Consider the following 15,374-nt stretch of genomic DNA (forward strand, 5'->3'; position numbering starts at 1 on the left):
AATACCTCTGATTTGTAAATACAGAAAGTAAACACTGTTACTGTAGGGTTCTACCTGCATTGTTAGAGCAGTACTGTGAATAAAACGGAGGTCGCCTTGTTATGATCTCATGAGCAATGATGGCGTAAACTGTAAACATCTCCTTTCTGTGACACGCCGTCCTTACGGAGATGTTCTGGAGCTGTCCAAACATCTGAGAGGATTCAAGATAGGATTTTAATTTATTAATAATAATAGAGGCAAGTAAAAAAAAAAAAAGCTAATTCTTACCTTTGCCCGGCCTCAGCAGGGTGTGGCAACCAAAGTCAGTTATCTTGACAACCATACGGTTGTCAACCACACAGTTGGTGGATTTAAGGCGCCCGTGGACCTGAATGTTGCTGGAGTGAAGGTACGCCATGCCCTAAGTAAAATACGAGACAGAGGGATGGTTGTTTGCAGCAGGGAAAACCTTTATCTAAATATCTTTAATACATTCAACAATACCTTTGCAATGTCATACATGACTGATATCTTAAACTCCATGTCCATGAAGGTTTCATCGGGATACGAGATCCTGTCATTAAGAATGTACTGAAACGATAAAAATACAAGTAGGCCAACTAGGTTTGTGAATGGTCACAGTTATTGCTCTGCACCCAACATAGTAACATAACTCTAACTAATCAAATAAAAATATAAATATGCTCGATTGGCTTTAAAGCACACTGGTAAGCTTGTAATCTGTGTAAATGGGCCGTATAAATATAATATTCAGTTAAAGTCAAATCACTTTACGTATACACCTTTTTGCGGTGACATCATCATCCGGGACATTTGCCTTAGCAACGCCCTTTGCCATTTTAAGAGGGGTTTACATTTGCCTGACAACTGCCATTTACACTATTTACCGCGGACAACACAAAGGTTTTACTCAATGTTGTACGAATATTTCAGCAGATTAGAGCCAAAGGCCAAGCACTGATATGAAGGGAAGTTACATCTGGTTGGTTTGGAATCATGTCCATACAGAGCACCTCAAGGTTCATGGAAAAACGACCCGACAATATGGCCAGAGGGGTATTCCATAAAGGAGGGTTAACAAACTCTGAGTCTATCCATAAACTCTGGGTCAACATACCCCGCGATGGGAAACTCTGGGTATCTGATTCCATTACAGCTGGTATGAAGTGGGTTAATCAACCCTGAGTATGTAAACCTTGGGTTACTGACGTGCACGCGCGCGATACAAAGCCATCATCAATGGATCAGAGATTACTCGGGCTGCCATGGCAACCACCCAGAAGAGAGTGATTTATTCACCCTGATGGGTGTTTGAGGAATATGAACCTGTTTTAAAGGTGCGTTCACACTGAACGCACCTTCAGTGACAATCGTGGCTTAAATCACCCATGATTAGTTATGCTTTTTCAGAATCAGAATCAGAATCATCTTTATTCGCCAAGTGTATGTTGTACACACGAGGAATTTGACTCGGTCAACTGTGCTCTCTCCAATAGTGAAAACATTCAATAATAAACAATCAACTAGAAAAGATGATAATAAGTATAAACATAAGTATAAATATAAACAGTAGTTAGACTAGAATGTGCAAACTCGATAAAATAACAAGATAATAATAATAATAATAATAATAATAATAATAATAATAATAATAATAATAATAATAATAATAATAGTATAAAAAAAATAAAATTAAAAAAATAAAATTAAAATAAAAAATAAGATAAAAAGAAGGAAAATAATAGAAAAGAAAGATAATAAAAATATAATAATAAAAGGAAAAGTGCAGTAGAGCATTGATAAGTAGTGCAGGAGAACATTTAAGTTAAAGGTATGTACATGAACATTCTCAGTGTCAGATTGATCCAGGGTTGTTATGTTTGGTTCCAGGGTTTTTTTCACAGAACCAGGTCTGACACTCTTTGACTGTTTAGTGTTGATCAGAGTGACAGCCTGGGGGAAGAAACTGTTTTTATGGCGGGTTGTTTTTGGTCGCTTTATCACTATATCACTTCAGTGACGTGACGAGCGGGGAATAATATGAATAAAAGGTGTGTGTAGAGATGTGGCAGCAGCATAGGATGGCTGCATAGAGAGCCCTCCCATTACACTGGCTATAAAGACAGTGACTGCCGCTTCATATCGCATCAATTATATTGATTTTTAATGTAATATTGTCGCCAGAGTCATATCAACGTCCAAAAATATGAAAAACTCACAACCCATTGCTTCCAAAAGCGTTGTCATAATTCACTACACCGCCATAACTTAAAAAATCAGGTGATTTATAGATCAAACTGTATAACAATATAAAACAACAACTGAGCCACAAAAGTGGATTTATTTCAATTATCATCTCCTCCTTTACATTCTCCACAAGTTTGTATCCAGGGAACTTTATGACAGACGTCAGTAGATGTTTTATTGTAGATCAACCTCTTAGTAACTTTCACCTAACGATCTGTATCCACAATGTTATAAAGAAAACTACCGTTTGCTCACATAAAAAAAAAAAAAAAAAACGTGAAGCAACACAACATTAGTAATAATGTGAGCACATCTGGTGTGTGAGTGACGTGTTCAGAGAAGAGTGTCAAGGTAGAAGGTACCAGGTAGAAAACCCAGGGTTTCTTCAAAAAAATGTGCCAGCGACCAGGTTTAATTCACGGACAATGTTGCCATGGTAACATACTCAGAGAAGAACATACCTAGTGTTTAAGGAAGTTGATGCTCAGAGTTCCCCTCATTTGAGCCTGAACATTCTCAGAGTTTGAACATAACCCCCCGCTTTATTAAAATACCCCTCTGATCTCCAATGGCCTGATATTTATGAGTAGCTCATTACAGCCCTGGCGTCTACACAAGAAAGATAGGTGAGGAGTACAAAAGCTTGGATGCTATATTTTCGTTAAGGTAGGCTTATGTATGTTTTTTGTGTCTATATAGGCCTATGTCATCATGCTAATGGCTCGTTACGTGATGTGGCTATGCTAGGCTAGCGCCGCTAATAATTTAATAATAATACAGCCTAAATTAAAACATAAATGGGTATATGAAGCACATTTGTTTATTTAATAACTTACAGTTCATTTACAAGTCAACGCACTGCATAGTTACTGTTAATTTCACGTGCTTGTCTTCAAGTTAGACATACAGCCATAACATTTCAGTCCTTACGGAATAAATTACAATTTAAAATGTAGGCTAGTTCATAATCAATGTCATAAAATGATCAGGAAGATCCTCAAAATACACAACCTACATGAACAAAATGGTCTACTGCAAACATACGACCACTTTGATGTTGGGCTCCATGTAGTTTCCATCTACGTTTTTGCCTCAGTGCTTGGATCATCATTTCCGTTCTGGCCTTTTCTGTCTGTATTCTGTAAAAGTCTATCTTACCTTCAGCCAGGCGTGTTATGACAGTCTAATACTACACAGGATTGGGGCTTTATACATAAAAAGCAAAAGACTGCAAAATCAGCTTAATAGCGGTTGTCAGGCAAATGTTGCTAAGTCCAGCGTTGACGTCATGCGAAAAGGTGTATGGTCCTTCCACGGGGCAATTTTAAAATGCATAACAGCAGCTTAATAAGAAGCATACAACCAGGCATACCATGCATTCAGATTTTTTAAAAAAAAAACAAAGGAAACACATAACCATCATTTAAAAACATATAACAGTAATGTGTGTATTTAATGCGCATTTATCTTTTTGTGTTAAATATTAGGAAGCAGAATGAGTAGCTGGACGGCCCTGGGGGACAAAGGTTGTCTTCTTCCTCTGAGTCCTGCAGCCTGTCTGTTATTTTCATGTTATAATAAAAATCCTCAAATGGAAAAAAAAGAAGAAAAAAAAACTAGACACACACCTAGACATGCATGGATGCACAAACACACTGCCTCCTATTTGGGAGGAATGCAGTCATATGGTCCTAAACTGTGCTCATAAATGTAAAACGTTTGATATCAAATTTATTTATTTCGTTTGAAAGCAAACCCAAAAGGAATGTCGTATCAGAATCAGAATCAGAATCAGAAATGTTTTTATTTGCCATGTACAGTTTGAGGACTACAAGGAATTGACTTGGTGGGTTGGTGCACAAAACAAGCAACAAAAGAAAATAAAAGAAATAAAAACAGAACAACAAAGCACAACCCAGCAACAATAATAATAATAATATGATAAATATAAAGGATGAGGGATAAATAAAGGATAGATAGAGAATAAAGGATAAATAGGATAAATAAATATAAATATATATATAGGTGTATGACGTTTAAATGAACATTGAAGTAATACATGAACGACAATCTCTTCCATCTTTACAATCCATATAAAATGTGCACGTGTGTCTGTATAAATGTTCAAATTCATAATCATTCAATGACCCCAACTTCCACAGGCCTGAGGTAACTCATTCACAGCAGGAGGCGACATACATCTCCATTTCCCCTCTTTTTGTCCTCACGGCCGAGAAAGAGCTCTAAACTAACATTTTCTTCCTTTGATGAACTGAATACAATGTGGACGACAGGTTTATCTCAGACAGACACAACCAAGAACCGGCTTCAGATTTTTTGTTTAAGAGAACTCCTCTGTCTACGGAGCCCCAGACATGACATGGTAAAAAAAAAAAAATACTAATTTGTGGCCACGAAGCAGTAATTTGTTGCTACAAAATAATACCGCAGCTGTTGTAAACAGTTAGTTATGTGTTTTTGCCAGTTGTCAACCCTGTTTTTATTGTACTGTAATGTCCGCTTATTCTACGAATCACCGGATGGGTCAGTTCGAATCAAACGGACTTTATTTGGCTTGCAGGGTTAAACACAATTGCATACAGGGCTACTGTTATGGCCGTAAACCACGGCACTCTTGTCCTAACAGTAGCAGACTTATGCTGCGTTCACACCAAATGCGTTTTCTGCGGGACCGTTTGCGTCTGTCGCGCGAAACCTTCCGCAGGATTCACCTCTCCCACATGCTCTAAGACCCAGCAAGGTCCATCCCAGTGGCTGTCCAATTTGGGGCAGTGCCCCTTCCTCCTCTTTGGGTTGTACACCCAGACCAATTCCACCGCCTGGAAGTGTCTCCCTTTTGTTGTCACATTGTAGTTCCTCTTCTGTCTCATGCCTGCATTCTCCAGCTGCCCTCGAGCAAAGGCATGAGCTGACTCCATGCGATCCTGCAGCTTCTTTGCATAATCCTGCCCGGGCGGTGCATCTGGAGCATCTGGTGGCTGTCCAAAAGCCACCTCTGGCGGAGTCCGGAGCTCCCTCCCCAGCATGAGCAGAGCCGGCGTGCACAACGTGGAGTCTTGCACAGCAGATCTGTATGCCATGAGGATGAGAGGGAGGTGGGTGTCCCAATCACGCTGGTGGTCTGCAGTCAGGATGGCTAGCTGTTGAGCCGCGAATACTTTTGACTCAAAATTCCTCCCCTGGTCACTGTGTATAGAGACTGCTGTGCCAAACCTGCTGAACATGCCTTCCACCAGGGCATCCACCACAGTCTCCGCCTCCTGGTCTGGTATGGAGTATGCTTCCAGCTGCAAGGACATAAAGGTTACCTCTCTTGGTGCGGGGAAAGGGCCCCATAACATCCACAGCCACCCTCTCCATGGGTGCTCCTGTTGATTGCTGTTGGAGCTGAGCCCAAGAAGTCTTCTGCATCTCGCCCTATGCTGGCCCCAGTAGAACCCCTGGTGTAGGCGGCGAAAGGTTTTGGAAACCCCTAAGTGTCTTGACCCCGTGCCCCCATGACAGGCCTCCAGCACCGCAGTTCTCAGTAACCTGGGCACTACCACCTGTCATCTCTCCTCCCCTGTGGCAGGTTCCTTCCACACCGGCTGCAGCACTCTGTCTTTAAGGCGTAGCGAATCAAACTTGGACCACAGTCCTTTGGTGGCAGTAGAAAGGCCAGTGATCTCCTCCAAGGGCGGTCTCCGCTCCCTCTCCAGCCACTGCAACACCGGTTCCAGGTCACTGTCCTGCTCCTGCTGAGACCTCCACTCTGCTGCATCCCCCACCCGCAGGGCCCTACAGGTAAGATTGGCTGTGTTGTCCTGTTGTGTGAGCTCTTTTTCTCTCATCTCCCTCTTTTCACAGTCACGGCAGCCCTCAGCAGCACATGGTCGGCGGGACAATGCGTCGGAGTTAGAATGTTGCATCCCAGCTCTGTGAGCAACGGTGAAGTTGAAAGAATGGAGCTCTTCTAGCCAGCGAGCCACATGATCTTCAGGCTCTTTGAATGACATCAGCCACTGCAGGGCAGCATGATCAGTCCTGATGGTGAAGGGTGTGCCACAGAGGTAGTACTTGAAATGTCTTACAGCTGCCACGACGGCAAGAAGTTCCCATCTCGTGACACAATAACGACGTTCACTCTTATTCAACACCCGGTTGAAGTATGACACAACTTTCTCTCCTTCAGGTCCCACCTGTGACAGCACCGCCCCCAGTCCGACATTACTGGCATCTGTATCCAGGACGAAGGGCAGGGCGACATCGGCAGGTGCCAGGACAGGGGATTCAATCAGTGCTGCTCTCAGTGTGTTGAATGCACCTCAACACTCCTGTGTCCACTCGAAGGCAACTTCTTTTTGTAGGAGGCGGAAGAGAGGTGCGGCAATAGAAGAAAAGCCCTTCACAAACCTTCTGTAGTAGGAAGCCAAACCCAAAAAACTCTTGAGCTGCGTTTGGTCAGCGGAGGTGGGCCAGTCTCTGATGATGCATGTTTTCTCCCCCAAAGTGCTGATGCCCTCCTTCCCCACATTCTGGCCTAGGAACTCTACCTCTGTCTTCAGAAAGTGGCCCTTATCAGGGTGCAGCTTCAAGCCTGCATCCACCATTTTCCTCATCACTAGGTGCAGCGCATCCAGGGCCGCCTCGAAGGAGTCGCCGTGGACCAGGAGGTCATCTAAGTACACCAGGCACTTTTGACGGGGGATACTAGCCAGCACTTTATCCATAAGTCTCTCAAAAGTGGCTGGAGCATTGCACAGCCCAAAGCTGAGGACCTTAAACTGCCACAGCCCCCTGGCCGTGCAGAAAGCAGTCTTGGGTTTGGCCTCAGCAGACAAGGAACCTGCCAGTAGCCACTCCGTAGGTCTAGAGATGAGAACCATGAGGAGCCAGACACCAGATCCAGGGTCTCGTCAATCATGGGGAGGGGGTAAGAGTCCTTTTTAGTAACCTTATTCAGTGGTCTGTAATCCACACAAAACCGCATCCTGGAGCCCTTCTTTTTAGGCACCCTAACCACCGCAGAGGCCCACGGACCATCTGAAGGTTCCACTGTTCCTGCTCTCAGCATCTCCTCCAGCTCTCTGTCTGCGGCATCCTGATGTGTCAGTGGGAGTTGACGTGGGCGTACTTTAACTGGTCAGGCATCGCCAGTGTCTATCTTGTGTCTCACCAGGTGTGTTAAGCCCACCTCACTATCACTGATGGCAAAAATGTCTTTAAATTCCAGCAGCGCCTGCCACAAATGATCTCGCTGCAGGTCGTTCTTGAACCAAATGTCCTGCAACGTAGAAAGCCTCTCCTCATCTCCTCCTGTTGTCTGGCGCTGTGGGGGGGATGGGTGCCGGGTGTTGAGGTGGGCTGCACAGGAAAAAGCTGTGGTGCGAGGCCGTCCACTGACTGGTGGGCGCTGGTCAGGGAGGAAACATTGATGAGTGTAGACAGCCTTGTGGGGTCTGAAACAAGAGCAGCTGTTATGTGAGTCTTTAGTCCTGCAGCAGCCACTGTAGCAGGTGGGGGATTTGAGATTGTGTCAGGGGGGGTTAGCAGCACAGACCGCCCTCCTGGGAGGATGAGTGAACCCTTGCCAAAGTCCAGCATGCCACCAATGGCTCGCAGAACGTCTAGTCCGAGGATGCATGGGTCTTGCACATCAGCTATCCACTCAGTGAACGACGTTGAGAGGCTCCCCATTGTAATTAGAAACTCTGCTCTGCTTTGTATTGGAGCTAGATCGCTGGGTCACTGTTTTTAACTGAACCAAAGTCAGCTCCACCGCAACCCCCACTGAGAGGGTGTCTGGGCGCACCAAGGTTGCATTCGACCCCGTGTCCAGCAGGGCCGTACACCCCACCGTCACAGGAATGTGGCAGAAGCCCCCAACCTGCGTCCAGCCCGCAGTTATCTCCATTGCGGCTGGTGGCGATGGCAACCGGTGGTCGTCTGCTTCACGGGCCCACGCTCCACCACTTACACGAGCCCTAGGTCATTTCCCTGCACAGGTGTAAACTTGGAGCACTGTCTGAGGAGGTGACCGGGCGGGCCACATCCCCAACAAAGCCTTGGGCGGTGCCGTGTGCCCTCATCCGGATTGAGTGGATGAGGCGGGGCTACCCGAGCTGAGTCCTGCATGGCCACTGGTCCCTCTGCCCAACGGCCTGTCATCCTCGCAGCTCTCACCACCGGTGAGACATCACATTACCATCTCTCTCTCCACAGCCAGCTCCAGTGCCTCACTCGGCGTGGACGGGTGGGCCAGTTGTGTCTGGATGCGCAGCTCCTTGGGGCTGAGAGCTTGTATGAACTGGTCCCTGGCAAGCTCCTTCCTCACTGATGGTGGCATGTCAGCATAGGCTCGTCCGCACAAGCACTCGATCTTCATTAGCTAGGGCTCACCTTTCACCTGCGCCTGCTGTTGAACTCACAACGCAGCAGTGCAGGCTGATTAAGCTGTCCAAAACGCCTCTGTAGGGTTCCCACCAATGCACCATAGTCCATCCGCTCCTCAGGGGACAGGAGTAGGAGGCAGGCGGCTGCCTCATCAGTGAGGCACAGAGCCAGCTGCAGTGCTTTATGCTTCTCTGTCCAGCCAGCAGCTACAGCTAACAGTTCAAATTGGGCCTTGAACACCTCCCAAGCGTTCTTACCGGAGAATTTTGGTATTTTGATTATCCCCGGTGCTTCAAATCCATGGGCGGTGTCGCTTCTAGCTTCCCCCGGTGGAAATACAGCCTCAGCAGCCATCAGCATTGCAATCTCTCTGACGATGGAAGCAGGGGACCATGGCTGCGTATCATCCTCCGGCTGCTCAGTTTTAATCCTGGTAGACATACCGGAGGGCTGCTCTCTCTGTCGCGGGTAGCTTGAGGTAGTAGTTAGCATCTTGGCTCGATATGGTTTTTATCCCACTTCTGACACCAGTGTAACGTCTGCTTATTCTACGAATCACTGGATGGGTCAGGTCGAATCAAACAGGCTTTATTTGGCTTGCAGGGTTAAACACAATTGCATACAGGGCTACTGTTATGGCCGTAACCCACGTCACTCTTGTCCTAACAGTAGGAGACTAACACAGGCAACACGCTTAACTAACTCGCAGCCACACTCCCAACTCTGTGCTGCCTCCTTGTGTAATTTTCTTTCTCAATCGCGGAGGATGGATTGGAACCATGTCCCGACCAGGTTTAACACACAGTGTAGGACCCAGACACAGGAACTCAGGCAGACAGAAGGTTTGATGCAGGTTTTATTCAAACAGTAGTTGGTAGGTTGACTGGTATGAAGAGGCTTCTCAGAGCAGAGCCTCCAGAGCGCACTAACATGGATACGACCCGTACAGGCTGGAGGAAGAGCTCTGCTCCTGCTCCTCTTCTGGACACAGCGACGGACAAACACACTGTGCTGGTTTCTAACTGTGGTCCGACCAACTGTAGACTGACTGAACCCACTGTAGTGAAGAAGTGAACCAAACCCAGCCAGCGTCATTCACCCATACTTAATATTTAACCCCCAAATTAAAACAAGGAACTGGTGCATCACAACAGACTGATGATGGCTTTTTATCGCGCCCGTGCACGTAAGTAACCCAAAGTTTACATACTCTGGGTTGATTGACCCACTTCATACCAGCTGGAGTGGAATCCGATACCCAGAGTTTCCCATCGAGGGGTATGTTGACCCAGAGTTTATGGATTGACTCAGAGTTTGTTAACCCTCCTTTATGGAATACCCCTCTGGTCCCCCAAGGAAAACGAGCGCTCCTCCAGCCACACCAACAGTTCCTCCTTTTTCTACTGCTGATGAACTCAAACATTTATACAACACACGATCACTCTCTGATCTACCGATCACTCACACCCATACGACCCATAAAAAACACGAGACACAAACAGACCAGCAGTGACACGTGCACACACAGGCACTGACAGTGACGCGCACACATACAGACTATACACCTGAGTACACACACACACACACACATACAGACTATACACCTGAGTACACACACACACACACACACATACAGACTATACACCTGAGTACACACACACACACACACACACACACACACACACACACATACAGACTATACACCTGAGTACACACACAACCAACTGTCACACAAGCACCAACACTAAACTAGCTAAAGGGGCTGAGACACTGCCCCCTGGTGGAGGGTGGCACCCTGTTGCCCAGTTGAAACTATTTAAAGTGTTTTTTTTTTTTATGAGACATATTGTACGCACATGTTCATTGTTTCATCAAATTATAGTACCAATTGTAAATGATAAAATATGAAGAAGCAACACAAACGAGCAAAAACACGTCATTTCCTGTTTACAACAGCCGCGGTGAGTTTACTTTGCATCGAAAAGTCCGCATGTGATGCATCTGTACACATAGAGCTACATACACTCACTTATTAACACTTTTAACGGTTGTACAACATAAAGCAACACGGTATCCACGAGGGCAGCTCAGCACCTGCTCCTCTTTGACTGCATGTGCCGTTGCTACAGCAACAAGTCTCTAACCACCAGTAACGTAGTATCTCATGGCCACAAATTAGTATTTCGTGCACACAACTTAGTATTTTTTTTTCTTTACCATGTCATGTCTGGGGCTCCGTATCTGTCCCTGGCACATCTCACACTCAAGCTAGAAGGCAAATTTCCCCAACTAATTAAAATCTGACGAAACCCAGATAATGAGGGATTTTGAACACAGAATCGCCTCAAATCATGAGGATTCTGTCTCAGGCAACAGAGACAAAACAAAAACGCTTTCCCCTAAAACAGGTAATAATGTGTGCGTCTACACGAAAAGCCAGAAAACACTGTAGTAAAGATTAGGTGCCTCTATGTGGTGCTGTAACGCTGCCACAGAACACCGAAACAGAAAAGAAGACACACCGAGAAAAAGGCAGCATCTATTTGCAAGCATGTCTAGATAAGGAGTGGAGTTTTTTTTTTCTTTATTTGTTCACAATGAGAACCACCAGATGATTTTAAGGCTGTGCTACAGTTCCTGCATGACACTGGAACGTACGAGAGGATCTCCTTGTTACAGTAAAGACCAGTGGAGGACAGTGTTACGCCTTGTGGCGTCCACTCTGCCGTAAATACAGAAGAAGAAGAAGAAGAAGAAGAAGAAGACACCTGAGGATGCTCATAAAACTCCTGTTACAAAAAAACAGGACATACAAAAAAGAGGAAAGAGATGGAGACAAAGACTTGACATGAGATTTGCTTATGGACCGATGACAAGGTAGAGCTGCTGCTTTGTTGCCATAGATAGATGATGCCATGAGAGAGGTATGGCATCATCTATTGCAGAGAATGCGTATGCGCCGTCTGCACAGTGACCGAGCAGGTGGCGTTCACAGAATTCCCCACTCTGGGACCCATTCTCAGATGTTATCGTATTTGGCTTCCAAATCTATGTTGCCGTGTGGACGCAAGAAGTAAACAATAAAAATCTTGACCGTTTAAACTACAACCCGTCTTCATGTGGACGGGGCCTCAAACATCACCAAAAGTGTCTCTAAATGGAAAGAAGGACTGTTTACCGTGACATTTTTTCTACTACAAACTTCACTTCACTAATGAAATAATAATAATAATAATAATAATAATAATAATAATAATAATAATAATTGTTGTATGTTGTGTATTAATCATTCATTCATTATTCTGCAAAGAAATGCTTATTTAACCACTACAGCTATCTGCCTGTCCTGACGGTCACACCTATTAAACTGCCATTGTTATAGAAAATGTTAGGAAAAATGTGACCTAATGTAACACAAGAGAATGTGACATAAACATGACCATCTGGTACTGATACTTCTGTTTTTCTTAGAAGACTTCTGTTTTTCTTCAAAAAGGAACTAAACACCTCGAGGTGAAGGGTCGCAGCTTTACTGCAACAGGATGTATTAAGTATTAAGCACAGATGGAAAAACACCTTTAACATCCTTTTGTACTCCAGTTGAACCATGACATCTGTGTAACCTTTTGTACTTTTGTATGCCATGACATCTGGGTGAACTTGAGCATCTGCTACGCCAGCAGGGCCTTGACATCAGTATGAACTTTTGTTCTCTTTTTCTATTCGCTAAGGTGGTCAGGACATGAATTATGACACATTATCATGCCACGCTTCATGCTATATATATATCACTGATTATTATGTTGAGTGCGCTCTTAGACGGACATTCTAGTTGTTCGGCAGGCTCCTGTCTTTCTCTATCGGCTGATAGTTTAGGACTTTGATACTTTGAAACTTTTTGATTGACTTTTTTGATTTTTGTAAACCTTTAATAAAATTAATTAACTATTAAGAAGCCTTTTTGATTAAATCAACCGCCTGCAAACACCCACATCTGAGACAGCTCCCGGGTCTGAAAGACACACTTCTGGACCGCTGGTAAGTGGGTCCGCCCTCGGCATCCTCTTTATTGGGGGAGTCAGGGGTGGGCTAACTCATGCTGTTGTAAAAAAGAGTTGTTTCCAGCCTTGACCTACACTGGGTGGGTCTTAATATCAATCCCACAAAATAGCGAGACTACTCATAGACTTCCTATAGGAGGAGGTACAATTAGTCCTATTCTTTATTAAGATAACAATAATAAGGGATAGGCAGCCAGCTTCGGTGACAAGGTAGAGGGGGAATTCTTGTGTGAGTACGACAGTTTTAGATCCCTTACCGTTATAAAGTCCCGCGGGCTAATGACAATAATAATAATAATAATAATAATAATAATAATAATAATAATAATAATAAGCTATCTATACTATAAAGACAGAAAGGTCTATGTGTGTGCGTGTGTGTGTGTGTGGCGCGAATATCTCCCTGACGGTGCGAGTTCGACCTGAAACTTTGTCAACGGCTTCTAAATACCCCAAGTGTGTGCATCTGTTACTTTGGAGTAATTTGGTAATTTCCAAATGTTTATTTTAATTTTATTTCACTTCTGGACGGCCCCGAATTGAAACCTATTCAGCTTTTGACCTCAGGGTGTGAGCTATCTATATCTATTTCACTGTGTTATGGCAATTTTTATATTCATCATAATATCGTCAAATGTATGTTCATGTGTACAATTTGTCATGTTTTAATACATGATGACTCCATTACTCTTTGCACTTTTGAACAGCTGAATCATGTTGGATTAAACAGTACAGATCGTATTGTACTCAGTGCAACACAGAGTCTCTGCTGAAGGCCAAAACTCAAACTCACATGCAGATATACACTAACGCACACACTATCAAGGATAGATAAGAGTGGCGCCCAATCCTTCTCATAATATACACGTCTTCATCATCCTCAAATGTTTCCACTGTTGGGCATCTGACTCCCCCCTTCTCCTCTGCCTCAGGGTGGAACTTCTTATGTTATCTGTATAAAAGCTTAAGCTGTGAAACTGTTAGAGCGGGTCTTGCCTTTTTGCTCTGCCACGAGCCTTTTGCCTTTCATTCTTTCAGGATGGAAGCTTCTTTTTTACTCCTTTTTTATTTAATTTTATATTAAACCTTTTTTATAAAATCATCAATGCCTCGCCTGGACTCCATCATTCAACCAGAGCAATAAATCATGTCTCCAAATGAGGTCAACCGCAAATTTGTCGTGACAACTGCACAGCTCACTTCCGGTGCGTGCACGATCTCCCGTGGACTTCTCTTTTGAGGAAAAAACACTTAATTTGGTGATGACATTTCGAAACGTTTATTTTCATGTTAGTTTGACTGTTCGCTATTTAGACCGGACAGACCTCACCCTGAAGTTATTGACAGCAATGGCTGCTGTGTTGAAAGCTGCACATTTCTCAGCAGCGCGTGTGTGTGAGAGAACCAACGGAGGAGATTAGATTCCCAGGTAGAGAGTCTCACACACACGTCAATCAGGTGCTCTTCACTATCAATCACCGTCTATGTGACATGCGTGCAGATACGTGAGTGTGTGAGTCTATAACGGACCACCATTTAGTCCGGTTACAGTCTTGTCACGACACCCGTCCATTGGGTGGTAGTGACTGTAGTGTTATGCTCTGAGTCAGATCTAAGTGTTTACATGTTACGTAGACGGTGTTACATAGTGAAGGTCTCCTGATTACAGCAGCTTCACTCACGTCACACCTGCCACTACATCTAACTATTGACAATAGATACGTTTAGTGAAAGTGTGACTGTTATTTTATGTTATTATGTTTATATGTGCACTATTTACGAGTTCACTATTTGATGCGTGCTGTAGACTATGGTTCCTACTTACCCCAGTTTCAGGGGGACAGGTTAAAGAGTAACTCAGGATCCAGCGGACCGCGAGGTAAAGTAGGGGGAGTGACTTTTAGGCTGAGCTGTATCGCCGTGTTGGTGTGTACCAGAGTGGAGGAAATAAAGAGAACTCTGGAGTTAAGACTATTGTAGCCCGTTTTTACTCAACGCCAGAAGGACTGGAGGGGTGAACAAGAAAAGAGGGTTACAGAAGTTAGGCAGGTACACACACACTAAACGACAACATAAATATGAAAATGACTCAAAATACACAAAACTAAATATTTATACAAAAATTACAAAAAAGACAACAGAAATGCAAAAAAACTACACTAAAAAATTATACAAAATGACTCCAGAATCACAACTTAAGGCAACAAAAAATAATAATTATACAAAAAATGCTCAAATGACGTAAAACAAAAACTTATATTAACAACAGAAATGCACAAAAATATACAAAAAGGCTCCAAAAACACACAAAATGATTTGAAAAAAAAACATATATTACAGAAAAATGCACCAAACCACAACACAAAACATGAAAATGACTCAAAATACACTAAAAGGACAACAGAAATGCAGAAAATACACCAAAAAAAAAACTAACTAAAATACACAAAATGACTCCAGAGTGGTATTCCATAAAGTAGGTTATGTTCAAACTCTGAGTATGTTCAGGCTCAAATGAGTGAAACTCTGAGTATCTCATTCCTAAACGCGAGGTATGTTCTTCTCTGAGTATGTTACCATGGCAACATTGTCCGTGAACTAAACCTGGTCTCTGGCAGATTTTATCAAAGAAACCCTGGGTTTCTACCTGGCTCCGCCCACCTGAACACC

The 15,374-nt window shown here is 43.9% G+C and overlaps 1 protein-coding gene across 1 annotated transcript in view; it reads right to left on the reverse strand.

The window, feature by feature from the left end:
* Positions 1–15,374, reverse strand: part of LOC114468298 (heat-stable enterotoxin receptor-like) — a 52,746-nt gene that overhangs the window by 8,623 nt on the left and 28,749 nt on the right. Inside the window, 4 exon segments of the mRNA XM_028455105.1 lie at positions 55–127; positions 129–193; positions 271–403; positions 487–573. Of these exon segments, the coding sequence (XP_028310906.1) occupies positions 55–127; positions 129–193; positions 271–403; positions 487–573 (358 nt within the window).

Source organism: Gouania willdenowi, chromosome 8 (genome assembly GCF_900634775.1).
Source record: "Gouania willdenowi chromosome 8, fGouWil2.1, whole genome shotgun sequence".
In the NCBI taxonomy this organism is placed as follows: domain Eukaryota; kingdom Metazoa; phylum Chordata; class Actinopteri; order Blenniiformes; family Gobiesocidae; genus Gouania; species Gouania willdenowi.